At 45.5% G+C, this 15,177-nt stretch overlaps 1 protein-coding gene across 1 annotated transcript in view; it reads left to right on the top strand.

The window, feature by feature from the left end:
* Positions 1 to 12,679, top strand: part of LOC139049737 (QRFP-like peptide receptor) — a 117,750-nt gene extending 105,071 nt beyond the window's left edge. The window contains exons 4-6 of the mRNA XM_070525532.1: positions 1,742 to 1,944; positions 3,499 to 3,610; positions 8,313 to 12,679. Of these exons, the coding sequence (XP_070381633.1) occupies positions 1,742 to 1,944; positions 3,499 to 3,610; positions 8,313 to 8,651 (654 nt within the window). The 3' untranslated portion in view covers positions 8,652 to 12,679. The remainder of the gene's footprint in view (positions 1 to 1,741; positions 1,945 to 3,498; positions 3,611 to 8,312) is intronic.
* Positions 12,680 to 15,177: the final 2,498 nt, after the last annotated feature.

Here is a 15,177-nt window from a genome sequence, read left to right as displayed (position 1 = left end):
GTTTGTTACATTTCGCTTTAAGACAATGTTCAGACCAAACAATATCGAGAGGGGCGCACATGTGAGATGCGATCGGCAAGAAGTTAATCAACAAGATACAGGTAAACGCAGTATAGGAACCCACACCTTAATATCACTCAGAAGATGTCTTAGTGCACGCACACACTGTGAAAGATATATATCGTAGTCATGTACGCCATAACGAATTTTCTATTGTTATCACGGCAGGCTTTAAAATTCATGCGAAAGCGACAATTTTTTTTTACCTTTGGAGTGCTGAGACATCTCGCCGTAGCATGTCACCAGGGCCTTCGTGATACAAACGCTGTGCTTACTGATCGCAGAATTATTACCAGGTATTGGTGCTGACAGTGAAATCACGCGGCGAAAGGCCACGCCGAAGTGTGCAACTTCATCGCGGATAAAGACAAATAAAAATACAGGAAATCTATGACGAGCCGCGTATTGAACTGCTCGAGGAGCGAATCGCATGATGCTGTCATTGTAAGACTCCCGCTCAGGTCCGCAGCAGTTGAAGTCCTCTATAGCACTAGTTCCGCGGAAAAGAAAGAAGTTTGCGTTAATTAGAAACTTCCATGTCACTCGTAATGAGCTTTTTCTTTATCGAAACTAAGTTCTGCAGGGCCTTATACAGCTGTTGCGTGTGAGGTTTGGTCCCATACTGACGGACTTTGTAATCCCAAAGTTTCATTATCTGCATTAAATGGGCCCATGATGAAGCCAGCCGAGATTTTGGGTCGGCTTTTAATGGCTACTGGTTTCAATGGCCTATGGTTTCTAAGGTCGTTTGAAGTGCTCGTGAAGCATGCGTTTTAATTTGACTCTGCAAACATAGCTGTTTGCCGTTCGTCCTGCCGATCCAATACCTCAAACTTTCAACGCATTAATAATGACAAGAAATGCTCGGACGTCATCCAACGTGCAATACCATATAGTTTCTTTGCTTGCTTGTGTATTTTTTACGTTTGAAGGGTACAGGGTACTATGTTTTTACGCGTATTAAACAAAATAGAAAAAAAAATATGAAACAGTACCACTGGAGACTATGACATGTGTCATTATGCTGCGCCAGTCCCGGTGAAGAACGTTTGCAGAGATGAAAGCGGAGAGCGCCTCCGTGCAAAACTTGTAATGATAATAATAAAAGAAAATATTACGTCAGTCGGGAGATCTTGGAAAAGAGCACCTAGAAGCTCCAGGAACGAACAACTTTTTTCGAAAGAACATCGCTGGTGGCCTCACTTGCAAGTGCTCCAGCACCCAGTGCTTGCCGCACTATACGTTATCTGACGCAGTGCAGTGTTCACAGGCTCATTCTCTATTGGACTTGATAGGCCGGCGTCAATTAACAGGTGGATCTAGCTGTTGCAAAGCTATAGGTCCGCCTGCAGCTAACAACTCTGCTTTTCTCGAAGCAGGGTGCGATGCGAAGCAGAGCTTGGGAGGAGGGGGGGGGGGCGTAAATCGGAAATTCGGTTCCTATCTGTCATTCCGTTGTTGACGTCAATGCTTGAGCAACACAGATGTTTTACTGCATCCAAAAGACGGAGTCTTCTGGATACAGTGAGGCAGTGTTTTCTGCATGCAGGGAGGCAGTAAAACATCCAGAAGACGGAGTTTTCTGGATGTCTTATCAAGGAGAGAATACACACTTCTTGATGAAAGCCGCCGTGTAAGGGCCTCATAATGGCACTCTCTCTGACTTGTCCACGGTCTGTAGGTTCACGTGGAGATGGGCCTGCGGCGGCGAGCCTACTGGTGCATGCGGGACGAGGCCAGCCCCGGTGCGTGGCGTTCATTCGAGATCTACATGCTCATTCTGGTGCTGTGCATACCGACCCTGGTCATGGGATACGCGTACGCCAAGATCTGCGCCCAGCTATGGATGGTGGTGCGCGAGAGAGCGCATCTCACCTCTGGCTCGTAAGTATACAATGCCTGTTAAAGAAGCACTACGACTGTGGAACTCATGATTACCGAAGGGTTCGGCTTTGGTGGAACAAGAAGTACTCAGATATAAGCGCAAATGGTGTCTCTTGAGGTCACGATTTGAAGGAGATACACTGTGTATAAAGCGTCTGAGGTGGAGTACATTATGTTTAAGGTGCGTAATGTGTTGCCAAAACTGACTGGCGGGCTATTTTGCTCGGTATCGTAACAAAAGCAGGGCTACAAGACGACACGATGCAGGGAGAAGAAAGAAAGTGCGTTGCTCTGCTAATCTATAGGTGTCGTACTGTCTTTTAGAGCACTCATCTGTGAGCTGTGCTATTCACTATCCGCAGTTACCGTAACTGTTTCAGCGTGACCGTAATGATAGCTTGTATGTGTTATGGAAACGTTAAGCGAGTTGTTCGATGAAATAGAGGGAAATGAGAGACATAATTTACTTTTGTGAAACTTTTATCAGCACCCTTGGTTTCATCCTCCTCAGCAAATCCAACTTTACGTTTTCATTCGAGCGTTGCTTTGAGGCAGATAAAAGCAGCATAAGTGGCTTGTTCTTAAAGACCGTAAAGCTAATGGGGCATACCACCGAGAAAAATAAAACTGTCCAATTACTCGTAAACTAAATTGTCTTGGCACAAGTGGGTGTTCGATACTTTTCTACTGCAGCTATCGTGTAAGAATACCAATGTAACGATACCAGACATCAAATGCTTATCGATACAGCAAAATAATATTTTACAGCTTGACTGGGGCAATTTAAAATAATTCCACTACTACGGCCCTACAGAGCTGAATTTCAATTGCTTATATATCATAGAGGAAACCACTAGTTGTGTCATTCCCACCGATAACACATTAAATCTTATTTCCGAGAGCACCTACTGAAAGTTCCGTAAATAAAAGCATCCATGCACAGAGTTTTTTTTTCGCTAGATCGTTTACCCGTTAGCGTTAAAATTCCGTGAATAGGTGGCATTTATCGGTGTGCTCAGTCGAATAGGTTTGGCTGCATTACTTGCCCAGTTCCATCGAAATGAATCGGAAATACGACTCATGGGCAGTAATTCAGAGAGGAATGAATTCGCAGCAACAGGAATGGTGGAATCGCCAATAAACTGAAACTGGGGCGCATGCCTTCTTTCGACGTTACACTGAGAAATGATGCCATCATTACGTTTCTGCGGACGTGCCCCTTGTTTTGTCTCTGAATTATTGTCTCTGAATCTGAATTACTTTAGGCAAATGCGCATCCCGTGCCCGAAAACGCGGCCTTAAGTTGCATGCGTAGCAAAACGTTCCCCGACTGCGAAATCTGAGCGGGATCGAGCGAGAGATTTACTCTGCAGATCATTGTCTACTTTGCTATCATATTCACGCAACAACCGCTGTATTCTATACTCTCAGCCATCATCGATTAATGCAACAAAAAGCCTGAGCCGTGTACCTGCCTCGTGAGTGCCTTCGTTACGCGGTCAGTGTTTGCAGCCTCTTAGCATATAGTGTGTGCGTTGCTGTATCATTCCGCAGTGCTTGTACAGAGATGCTGGAGAAGGCTCCGGGCAAGCAGGGCTTCAGCGTCAACGGTGACAAGAGGTTTCTGGGCAAGCCGTCGAGAGCTGACGAAGACACCGTCAAACAGGTAGAGAACGCAAGCTGGTGAAAGCTTTATAATTTGGCTTGTCAGAATGTAGTGATGTGGTTCTGTGAGCATTTAGGCTTTATGTTTTATCCAGAAAGTTTTTGAGAGAGCGCTCCATCGTCCGGCAGTGAAGCAGCAAGCAATGTCTCCCTCTCGCCATCAAAAGCTGAGGATATATATTTACTATGGTCCATATTCACAAAAGTTTCACAAGGGGCTGTACATCATTCCGATGCCGAGAGCAGGCGTTCGTTAAAGTGACTCCCAGCTACAACTGGGACACACAAGCAGCAAGTTATGGGGGGCTGTGGATTCGACCACCATCAATGGAGAGAGCCACCGGGGTCTTGCTACGCCTCTGAAGGAGAACTGGGTCCTGTGACCGACTTATTGGTTCCTTTGCATAGTGGCTCACGAATTATTTATACAATGTCTATTAACTCTCCGGACCAGATATAGGCAGTGCCTTCTACAAACATGAAGATAGATGTCTGGCACTTATGGCCAAATGGAAGCAAGAAACGGAAGTGTCGACGAAAAAAAAAATAATTTCAGAGTATATAGCTAGCACAAAAGGGAGAGAAGGCGGGGAGGGAAGAGGAGGGGGGAGGCATTAGGATATACGCGCTGCCTACATTCAAAGCGATGAATTTCATGCAGATTAAACGTGATATTAAGGCTGCATTTGCGACTGCCTCACGATATGTCAAACGGCTGCCGTAATGGAAGGTTAACAACGGTTGTTTACTAATGCCTACAAGGTTATGTCCTCTATGCATAGACTCGGAGGAAATAACAAAACGCGAGGCCCAGTGCAATAAGCGAGTAATAGTCATAGAAAACGTTATCTATACGAAAGACAGGAGGTGACACAATAAAAAAATTGCAGTGTGTCGACGCTGCCTGCTAGGTTTCTTCTCAAAGCAGCATGCATGGAGGTAATATTGCGTGTAGCCTTGAGTAAGTCCATCGAAATAAAGCGACCGATTATCCTTGTTACAGAGGTTTCGTCGCTCAAGCCACGTGCATATGAATACAGCAGCGCCTGAGCTGTGCGCACGGCTAAACATAAAATAATAAGCGAACGAAAAAAACAAATGCCCTGTGCCCTGCGGATCTCCGCAGAAGGTACTTGCTTATTATTCAGAGCACGCACGGAGGAACGATTTCGGCACTTCACTTGCTGTCACTGTGAATGCAGCCAAGCACGAGCAGCAAGCAAGCAATCGCTTCCTTCAGTTATACTACTTACTAGAAAGCCGGGTGGCCGACAACAAGGAGGGAAAAAACCGGTCGAGGCATAGTTCTACACATCCGCTTTGTGACGCTACTCCGGCAGGAACTCTCGCACACCGTGCTGTGGTGCTTGCGTCCACAGCCTTCTTTCATTCGGTGCAGGCACGTACCCAGGGGGGGGCCCGGGGGGGCCCGGGCCCCCCCCGAAATTATATGGCATACCCCCCCCCCCCCCTCCCCACCCACGCCACCACTCCTCACACATTCCTAAAGCCCCGCCAGGTCAATGTTGAGACTTGGCAGCTATTAATCGTTCAGCATTATGCTGCCCTTTTCACTCCTTTTAGATGGCGGTAGTTATCGGCATCTCTTGTAATGTGAAGGACAGTTTTCTCATTGATTCCGCACCCGTGCGATTAACTCGATGGCATTACGCTGCCTTTTTCACTCCTTTTAGATGGCGGTTGTTATCGGCATCTCTTGTAATGTGAAGGACAGTTTTCTCATAGATTCCGCACCCGTGCGATTAACTCGCGATGCGTTCAATTGTCACCATGTATTCAACCGTCACGCGCATAGCTGTTGGTTTTGTTAGCTCAACCTTCATTGTTTAGGCTGATCGTGGGACCAGGAAAGGGATGCGGCTGTTACTGAGCTAGTCTGTACTCTCGTGGAACGAGTTGCTGCCGGAGAAAACGCCAATTGCGTTTAACTTATCGCTTTGCTTCATAATTTCCTTGAGTTACAGCTCGCCGCGAGGCTGGCAGATGCCCGCAACCATATACACGTGATATGGGTTAGATAAGGTGGGAAATAAAATAATGTTAAAGTGCGTCCATCACGAAACCCTTCAATGACTCTTAAATCCATAAGCAAGATGACTGTCGCCCGTGACTTCGTCTGTTTTCCCCTAATACTATAGGAAATTTTCGTGCCAAATTGGAAACTGGAAACAAAAATCGCAAGGAGTTGAGAAATTAAGCGATCTACTAAGGGAGAGAGCCAAGGCAACAACCAAACTGCAAGCAAAAGCGAATAATAAAAAAGTTAACCGTTGCTTATGAGAATATTGATGGATCAACATCCTTTTATTTAAAAAGAAAGTAGAGAAAACGGTGCCGGAAGTGGAGAACAATTACTTGCTTTGAATGACGCTTCTAAAGTTATCGGTCGAACCGCCTCACGTAGCCACTTCTCTGCTGTGCTTATGCGGGTGTTTTTCTAACCTTTCGCGGTGAGCGCAGTACATCTAGAATCGCAGAGTCCTGCGCTCTACGCGGTTGTGTGGGACTGCCGGCCGCACAGCGTTACGCAATTCCCGGAACTGTCAAAACTGATCAACAAGGCGAAAGTAACTCATATTCGAAACTATAACATGAGAAAGACTGAAGAAGCAGTAAAAAATGAACGCAGCCTGAAATCAGTAAAAAAGCAACCTGGCTTGGGAGAAACCATGCTGTATACACTAAAAGATAATGTCATCAGCAATCTCGAAGATATAGTAAAAGCAGCGGAAAAATTCTAAGCTGACCTGTATACAGTACTCAGAGGAGTCACGATACCTCCCTTAGAAACAGTAATGAACAGGATACAGAAGCTCTCCTATAACTAGCGATGAGGTCAGAAGGGCCCTGCAAGAAATGAAACGATGAAGAGCGCGGGAGGAGAAGGTGGAACAACAGTCGATTTAATCAGAGATGGAGGAGACATAATGCTTGGAAAACAGGCGGCTCTTTATACGAATTGTCTATCGACTGCAAGGGTCCCAGAAAACTGGAAGAATGCAGACATTATACTAATCCACAAAAAAGGAGACGTTAAAGAATTGAAAAATTATAGGACCATTAGCTTGCTCCCAGTATTATATAAAATAGTTACCAAAATGATCTCCAATAGAATAAGGGCAACACTGAATTTTGTCAACCAAGGGAACAGGCTGGCTTCAGGAAGAGATACTCTACTGTGGATCACATCCATGTCATCACTCAGGTTATCGCGAAATCCGCAGAGTACAATAAGCCTCTCTACGTGGCTTATAGAGATTACGAAAGGGCATTTGATTCAGTAGAGATACCAGCAGTCATAGACGCACTACGTCATCAAGGAGTACAGAACGCTCACGTAAAAAGCTTGGAAAATATTGCTACATGCGTGTGGTATTTGTTTGTTTGAACGAGGCGCGTGCATGGGCGCCATCACTCCAGAAAAGAGGAGGAAGAACGAACTAGGCTCGCGCTGTGAATCTAACCGGTCAGCGCTGCAACCGTTGTTAATATAATCTGTAAATAGTTTCTCGTCTTAATGACTCGTCCTTCGCGTAAAAATATCTGCAGAGGTTCTACAGCTACCTTAATTCTACACAAGAAAAGCAGGGAGATACCTCTAGAGAAAGGGGTCATACAGGGAGACACAATTTCTCGAAAGCTGTTCACTGCGTGCTTAGTAGAATTCAAGCTATTAAACTGGGAAGGCTTAGGAGTAAAGATCGACGGCAAATATCTCGGCAACCTTCGGTATGCCGATGACATTGTTATATTCAACAACAATGCAGACGAGTTACAACAAATGATTGGAGACCTTTACTGAGAGAGTGTAAGAGTGGGGTTGAATATTAATATGCAGAAGGTTAAGATAACGATAAATAGTAGGGCAAAGGAACAAGACATCAGGATCGCCAGTCGGCCACTAGAGACTGTGAAGGAGTTCGTTTACCTAGGTCAATTAATCACAAGGAACCCTGGTCATGAGAAGGAAATTCACAGAAGAATAAAAATAGGTTGGATCGCATACGGCAGACATTGCCAGCTCCTGACTGGAAGCTTACCATTATTATTGAAAAGTAAGGTGTGCACTCAGTGCATTTTGCCAGTGCTGACATATGGGGCAGAGACTTGAGATCAAGTTAAGAACCGCGCGAAGAGCGATCGAACGAAGATTGCTAGGCATAACGTTAAGAGAGACAAAGAGAGCGGTTTGGATCAGAGAGCGAATGGGTATAGACGATATTCTAATTGGCATCAAGAGGAAAGAATGTAGCCGGGCAGGTCATGTAATGCGCCCGTTAGATCATCGTTGGACCATTAGGGTTACAGAATGGGTGCCAAGAGAAGGGAAGCGCAGTAGAAGACGGCAGAAAACTATAGATGGTGCGATGAAATTAGGAAATTCGCGGGTGCTAGTTGGAATCGGTTGGCGGCAGGACAGGGGTAATTGAAATCGCAGGGAGAGGCCTTCGGCCTGCAGTGGACATAAAACAGGATGATGATGATGATGATGATGATGATGATGATGATGATGATGATGATGATGATGGAGGGTGGTGGGCCCCCCCCGAAAAAAAATCCTGGGTACGTGCCTGATTCGGTGTATGATTGATTGACACATTCGTGAATGCTTTTTTTTTCCTTAATCGCCCGTAAGACCAGCCATCGCAACCAAATGCATGCATGCCGCTCCTCCTCCGCAGGTGATCAAGATGCTGATCCTGGTGGTGTCCCTGTTCGTCCTCTGCTGGGCCCCCATCTTGATCCTGAACGTGCTGACGGCGTTCGGCAGCGTGTCGGCGCTCAACTACTCCTACCTGAAGCCGCTGCGCACCTGCTTCCACCTGCTGTCGTACCTGAACAGCTGCGTGAACCCGCTCGTGTATGGCTTCATGTCGCGCTCCTTCCGGGTCTCCTTCCGGGACGCCCTGCTGGGCTGCCTGCGCCAGGGAGGGGCGCCGCAGCGGGGCACCACGCTGCGCCTGAGCCGCACCAGGACCACCAGCCTGAGCATGGGACGCTCGGCCACGTACGTCACGTGACGCCAGCCCCCGCAGCCGGGCATCCGGTGCATCCGCTGGACGAGCAACTGCGGGGCCGTGCCCGGATCCATCGCTCTGTCCGCCAGGAATGGATAACGAGCGGTGGGGAAAAAAAAGAAATCGAGGAGTGCCATCGACGCTCCACGCAAACCCGAAAGGAAAGGCACGAGGGGTGATGTGCCTTGGAACGTAACAGCGCGAAAGCAGTGGAGAAAGCGCTGTTCGTTTCTCAACAGTGCCACGTGAACTAACCTAGAGCTCGTGTCCGCAACGTAGCGCACAAATCGACTGAAGTGACGCCCTTCAGGTGACCGTGGAAGCATTCTGCTGCATTCTGCATTTTCGTGTCCCTGTTACCGAGATCACTCACAGACAAAACGACAGAAACGGCGGCACCTCAGAACGTAGAGGAGGCGCACAATTGCCTCGAGTCACTCCTTTTGAAGAACTAGTCACGTCAGAGGAGAAAAACAAAACAAACGGATAGCTGTGGCTCTCTCGCGTCAAAGACAATCGACGTTGTGAGCTTTCCGGGCATGAAGATGTGCAAGTGAGCGTTGCTATAGAAGACAAGTCTTTATGGCGTTGGCACCCGATCTTCTGTATAGTCTGGACAAATGCGTCTACAGAAAGAATCACACCTTCACCTTGAATTAAGCGACTTCTTACGGAAAAACGCAGGACGCTACTTCAGATCGTGTGAGAATCGCATCACTCTTGATGGTAGTGATGACCGGGAGCAAACTTGTGCTTTATTTTTTCTTACTACTGGTAAACAAAGCCCGAAAGAAAAAAACCCTGATCTGTGAACTAAACTTTTCGTAGTGCTAGAACATAGCATCGGCGGAATTTTTCAGATGAGCTAACATTCGACACGGAAATACGACATCCAAAGCACAGCTGCTTAGCGTTTGCCGCAGAATCCATTTTTGTTCTTCGGCTTCTGCGGAGCAAGGTTTTTGAAATGCCTGTGTGTATTCACATCACCTTAAGGGAAAACTTCACAGTTACATCGGTGCGCCAGTCACCCTCCGCCACCCCCCCCCCATTTTTTTTTCTTCTGTTTGTGTGGACTGCACTAAATGACCCGGTGTGAGTCACCACGCCTCGTCGCCATGGAGATTGGAATCTCGGAAGAGCAACATCCGCAAACACGCTTTGCAAGACTTCGCATGCTTCTGGAAACGTTGCACTGTTCGTCAGGGAGTGATATTCATCGAGTGGAAGACTGCATTTCTGCACCCACTGGAAACAAACCTCATCGCTGTATATAAGGTGTTACCTCTGGTGTTTTTTCATTCTTATCGACAAGACTCGTTTGTTTAGAGAGCCTTGTTTTTATCGCTATCTTATCTTCCGACAGAAGACACCACCCCTGTCCTTGTGAATCTACTGTTGCCAGCCCTACTACTCATGGGACGTTGCCTAGAAAAGACGCGGCTGCATGACTGACTGTAGTTACAAATGCTGGTCTTGCGTGACTTCTGCGTGGGCAGGAAAGACATGTGTGAACTGGGACAGTCGAGGCTTTTAGTTTCTCAAGCCTGAGGCACCAAGCGACCGTCAAGCGCGATTCGTTCACTTCTGCATGTTTCTGTGCTCAAACGGACTTGTGCTTCACGTAGGATTACTTGCTCAACTGACGAGTGCGGACCGGCGCAGCTGTGGTAAGGTGTGTATGAACTTGATGCGAGTCAACGTCCCTCCTTCCCTACTCCCATCACCCCTACAAGACTGTGGCCGTGACAACCCACACAGTGGTGCAGGCTGTGCATCACCGAACAGAGAGAAAACATGTGAATCAGCGCGCGCAGATCTCGTCTTAAAGTATTATGTCGAGTTGTGTTGGTTGTTGTTCTCAGTCTTGATGGTTCGTGGTGAACTCTCCCACCGGAGCGTCTACACATCCTGGCGAGCTGTACTCCGTCCCCGTTGTTGCTCGCGCGTTGATGGTCAAGCGCACACACCTCGAATAATGGTAAATGTTCAATGACAAACATTGTTTGAATGCAGTCAAAGATATTCGCTGAAAAGTTTTTGACATTCACCTTCTCTTTACGTCACGCGTCTTAGTGGGCGTGATAACCTTTATTTCGGGAGCGAAGGAGATAAAAGGGCAATTCGTGCGGCAGCGCAGTTTTACCTTGTGGTGGACATAATGTGTTATGCGCACAGAGTAGCAGCTTATTAGCAATATTCACAGAGTCAAGCGTTCTTTTGCCGCAGATGTTGTATTTGAGAAATTGGAGCCAGCCAGTCCATAAAGAAACGATGATTGACTGCAAATTACGACACTGACCGTTTTCAATCTATACACATTCTGAATGATCTTGATTGGACGGGAGGCCAGGCAATTCAACAGGCTTTTATCCTGTGAGTACTGGGTGACAAAAACAAAAAGTGGACAACAAAATAAATTATCAATTGCGCTGGAAAGGGTGCCGCAAGGTGCCTTCAAATTCGACTATTGTGCAGAAAATTTATCGGGGGGGTTTGGAAAGGATTATATTGAATGAGGCGATAACTTGATCATCTCAAGTTATCTATACTCCTATTAAACCATCCTTTTAGCGGGCCACACGAATCGGAAGCTGTATAGCAGGCCTACTAACGAATTAAAAAGGAAGCCAATTCTTTAGGCTTCGTGTCTGTTACCTGAACAAAATGTATCATTGAAAAGATCAGGACGACTTCGCTCAAGAACGGTCGGTTGTCACAAAGACTGCCTCTCATACTTTACGGCATTATTTGCAACTATAATCCTATGTGTAGATACGCGTGGTACTTGAAACAGCCCTTTTAGTCAAAATGATAACATGTGGAAACATGTTTTTCAGCGAGAAATATGTCATTATACATCGCCTTTTCTGAACTACAAACAATGGTTCATCCTGTTATTCCATTTGTACGTCTAGCTCTGCATACCGAAGCTCCAAAGACACTCGGGAACATTTGCTCAAGCACCGAGCCAAATAAAGCTTCACGGCGAGCTACTTCATTTCAAAAATCAAGTGTAAGGTAATCAAGTACACTTGTAGATCAAGTCTACTTGATTACACTTGTAAATCAATTGTAAAGCGCAAAGGTACCGCATGTCTTCGTGCTAGTGCTTATTCATCATATTTTTCACAACACCGATTCATCATAAAGAAATGTCATAATATGATAATAGACTGACAGTTCTCATCTCTACTGAAAATAATGCATCTTGTTTGCATGCATCACCTACCTCTACAGTATTACATGTGTGTGGATGTGTGTGTAAGTTTTAAACGTGCTCAACATGTAGATAAATATGGAACTGCTTGTGCGGTAGGCTGTAAGGACAGTATGTGCGTATCAAGGGAACTGTAACAATGAAGCCAGCGACGAAAGGAAAGAAAGTGCCACGCGGAACGTGTGCTTTGTCATAAAGGGCATGGTTGATGTGGCTCATCAGACTAATGTTTTAGACTTTATTCTAACACTTTCTCCAACGCCCCAACACCAAAACGAAGTACTTCCATTCGTACCGCTGCTTTCTATCGACAGTACCCTAAAATTTCAGCTAGCAGTCCTTTATCTTTTTTAATATCTCTGTAAGCAGAGAAACTTGGTCCTCATATGACGCCCACTATGATGTGATAAGCAGCCTTGGATGGCCTCAATGTGCAGCCGTATGGAAAGATGTACAGCAAGCAATCTTACGAAACCGGTTCAGATTGTCAGGTTTCATGGAGAAACTTTTTCATCGTGTAAACTAACAAAATTTGTGTATTTCTTGCGAGCACCACAGGTATAAGAAAGTGTCTGTCACCCTTGATATATGTGTCTGTGTCATACCGCGTGTTTGCATCTACGCGAAAAAAAGAAAAACAACTGTTTCAACTGTCTCAGGACACCGTGTCTGACCACAATCCCAAAGTCCCCTTCATTGTTTGTGTTTACCCGATATGTTCACTGTGCCACCCGGAAATGACGCTGACTGGCAAAGCAACAACGCGCGCGGAATCGGCGCCCTGAGTCGCAGAATAAAACCTTTCCCGGGGTCCAACTCTCTATTTTATTGAAACTGGTGTACTGACCAAAATGTTTGCTTTCGCTGTGCTGCAAAATAATTCATCCATTCATTCATTCTTGCCAGCAATACCAATTTGACAGGCATAAGAATACACCGGTGAATATTTTATTATACAGATGCCTTTAAGATTTTCTGTGGCCGATAACATTTTTCTGGTCCTTGAGCTATATTACTCAAAGAAATGGACATTACATGTACGAAAAAATAAATGGAACAGGCACCTAATTAGCGGAATTCCACTAACTAAGCTTTCGCTGTTCACTTCACCGAAAATATTGCAACTTAGAAGCTGTAGCAGGTGAGAATGCAAGGCGCATCCACTTGAAACGCATTCCAAAGATGACACCAGTTACGAGAGTTTAATTCCCAAAGTGTGTGACACAATATGACAGCGCTATAGTTATTTGTGTGCTTCAGTACATAAGCCTGCGCTTTCTTAAGAACAGGAAGTGGAACTATACGGAGCATTCTTTCCGCTAGTTTAACGACGTATTTCTGTAATCCTCAATATTCGTTCTAAGTGGACATGATTTTCAAGAACATGGGCTACATTCGGTTAATTGCAATGTGTATCGCAAAGTACATAATTAAAAGCTTAATTGGTAAATTTTTGTTAGTTAGTTAATAAAACATTTCGATTTTCAACGTCCGTTTATTCGAGGAAACCAGCTCAAGTATACCAAGTTACTATTTACTACAAGTGATGAAAAAAATAAATTATCTATGCTATAAAAATACACCTAGCCTAGAGCATACTGGTTGTAGGTCATCCTAAGCATACCCCTAAAAACGATGTTCAGACATGCTTTTGTTGAATGTTCAGATGCTTAAGAACTATATTCTGACCTGAAGGCTATCCCGACACATCGGATTGTTGCTATAATTTATTCTTAATAAAGTTGTAGAAGAGAAACGTTACTTTGTAGGCCCCAAATTCACTATGAGTTGGAACTGTAGAAATTATTTTTTTTTCATATCTGGGGCACAATGACCCACAGATATTTTCATCATTAACGAACAGACGTCAAGCGAAATGAAAGCATTGATTTTTGCTGAACCTGCTCAATAACGAATCAAGATTTCATTGGGAAAAAAAGGGAATCATACAAAACCACTTCATCGCCGATAACGCTAGAAGCCTCCACGCACTTTTGTGTTCCAAATCCATTTTGGATTTTCCCATTTGCACTGTAAGATAAAGGTGTAAAAAATTCGCAACCTTTCAAGAAAGATTTACAAGAGAAAGAACGAGGGAGTTCATAGTAGAGAACCTCGTTTCGAAAAACCGCTTTCGTTTAGCTAGCAGCTTTTGCGTGAATTTGTATTCAATTGAGCTGTCCTTCATAGGCATTAACTGAATGCCAGTTCTCCACTGGTGATCGCTTCCTGAAGAATCAGGAAAAAATGACTTCTGGTTCTCTTTCTTTATTTTTTTTAAGTAAACAAGTAAAATGTTTCATTGAAGTGAGTGAAGCTAGGCCACCTTCACAGCAACATCTGAAGTCACAAGGTGCACCAACTCCGAAACGACACAATGTGAGTCGTTACTATATAGTGCACATTTCTGGCAATTCAATTGTATGGCAGTGATATTGCAGCTGCCCACCTCTGAAATAGTATTTTTCTTTTTTTTTTACTATTCGCTTATCGACAACGCAACAACGATCGCAAGAAAGCACTTGGTATCTTTGAGTTTTGCGAAACAACCAAACTCCAGGAAATCGCTGCATAGGAAATTGCGCAGACACGCACGAGAAGAAAACCGATGCAGTTGATCGCGCCTATAGCAGGCATTGGGCACTGAAACACGGTGGGCCGTCTTGGTTGCTTAGTGGTTATGGTGTTGGGCTACTAAGCACGAGGTCGCGGGATCGAATCCCGGCCACGGCGGCCGCATTTCGATGGGGGCGAAATGCGAAAACAGTCGTGCACTTAGATTTAGGTGCACGTTTAAAGAACCCCAAGGTCCAAATTTCCGAAGTCCCCCACTACGGCGTGCCTCACGATCAGATCGTGGTTTTGGCGGGTAAAACTACATAATTTAATTTTAAACGCGCTGCCGGTAACATGTGTGTTCGATAGTCCCACATGAATCTCAGGCCAATGTATCGCACAGTTAACTCAACAACTTGTAGAGAGGCATTCTGTAATGAGAGCTACAGCGTTTTGCTTGCCCTTGTGCCTGGCACGCTATTCCAGACGGCAATAATTATGCACGAAATGACCCACGCGTGACACGCGCACACGACGTATGCAAGCGACAACCGCAAGGACACACGGTAACAAGCGACTCTGGCCTCTCGTTCAAGCCTCGCTGGAAGCATAACAGCGCCTTCGTAGCACGTAAAGCGTTAGCAGAGTGTCCAAGAGCGCGCTGCATCTAGAAGTAGCTGTCACGTAAGTTAATAGCGTATTTTAGAACCGCTCTCACGGCAACAGAGCGCTTGCAAACGCACAAAAAGTAAT

This window comes from Dermacentor albipictus, chromosome 9, assembly GCF_038994185.2.
Source record: "Dermacentor albipictus isolate Rhodes 1998 colony chromosome 9, USDA_Dalb.pri_finalv2, whole genome shotgun sequence".
Lineage (NCBI taxonomy): Eukaryota > Metazoa > Arthropoda > Arachnida > Ixodida > Ixodidae > Dermacentor > Dermacentor albipictus.
This window is presented reverse-complemented; position numbering and strand designations above follow the sequence as displayed.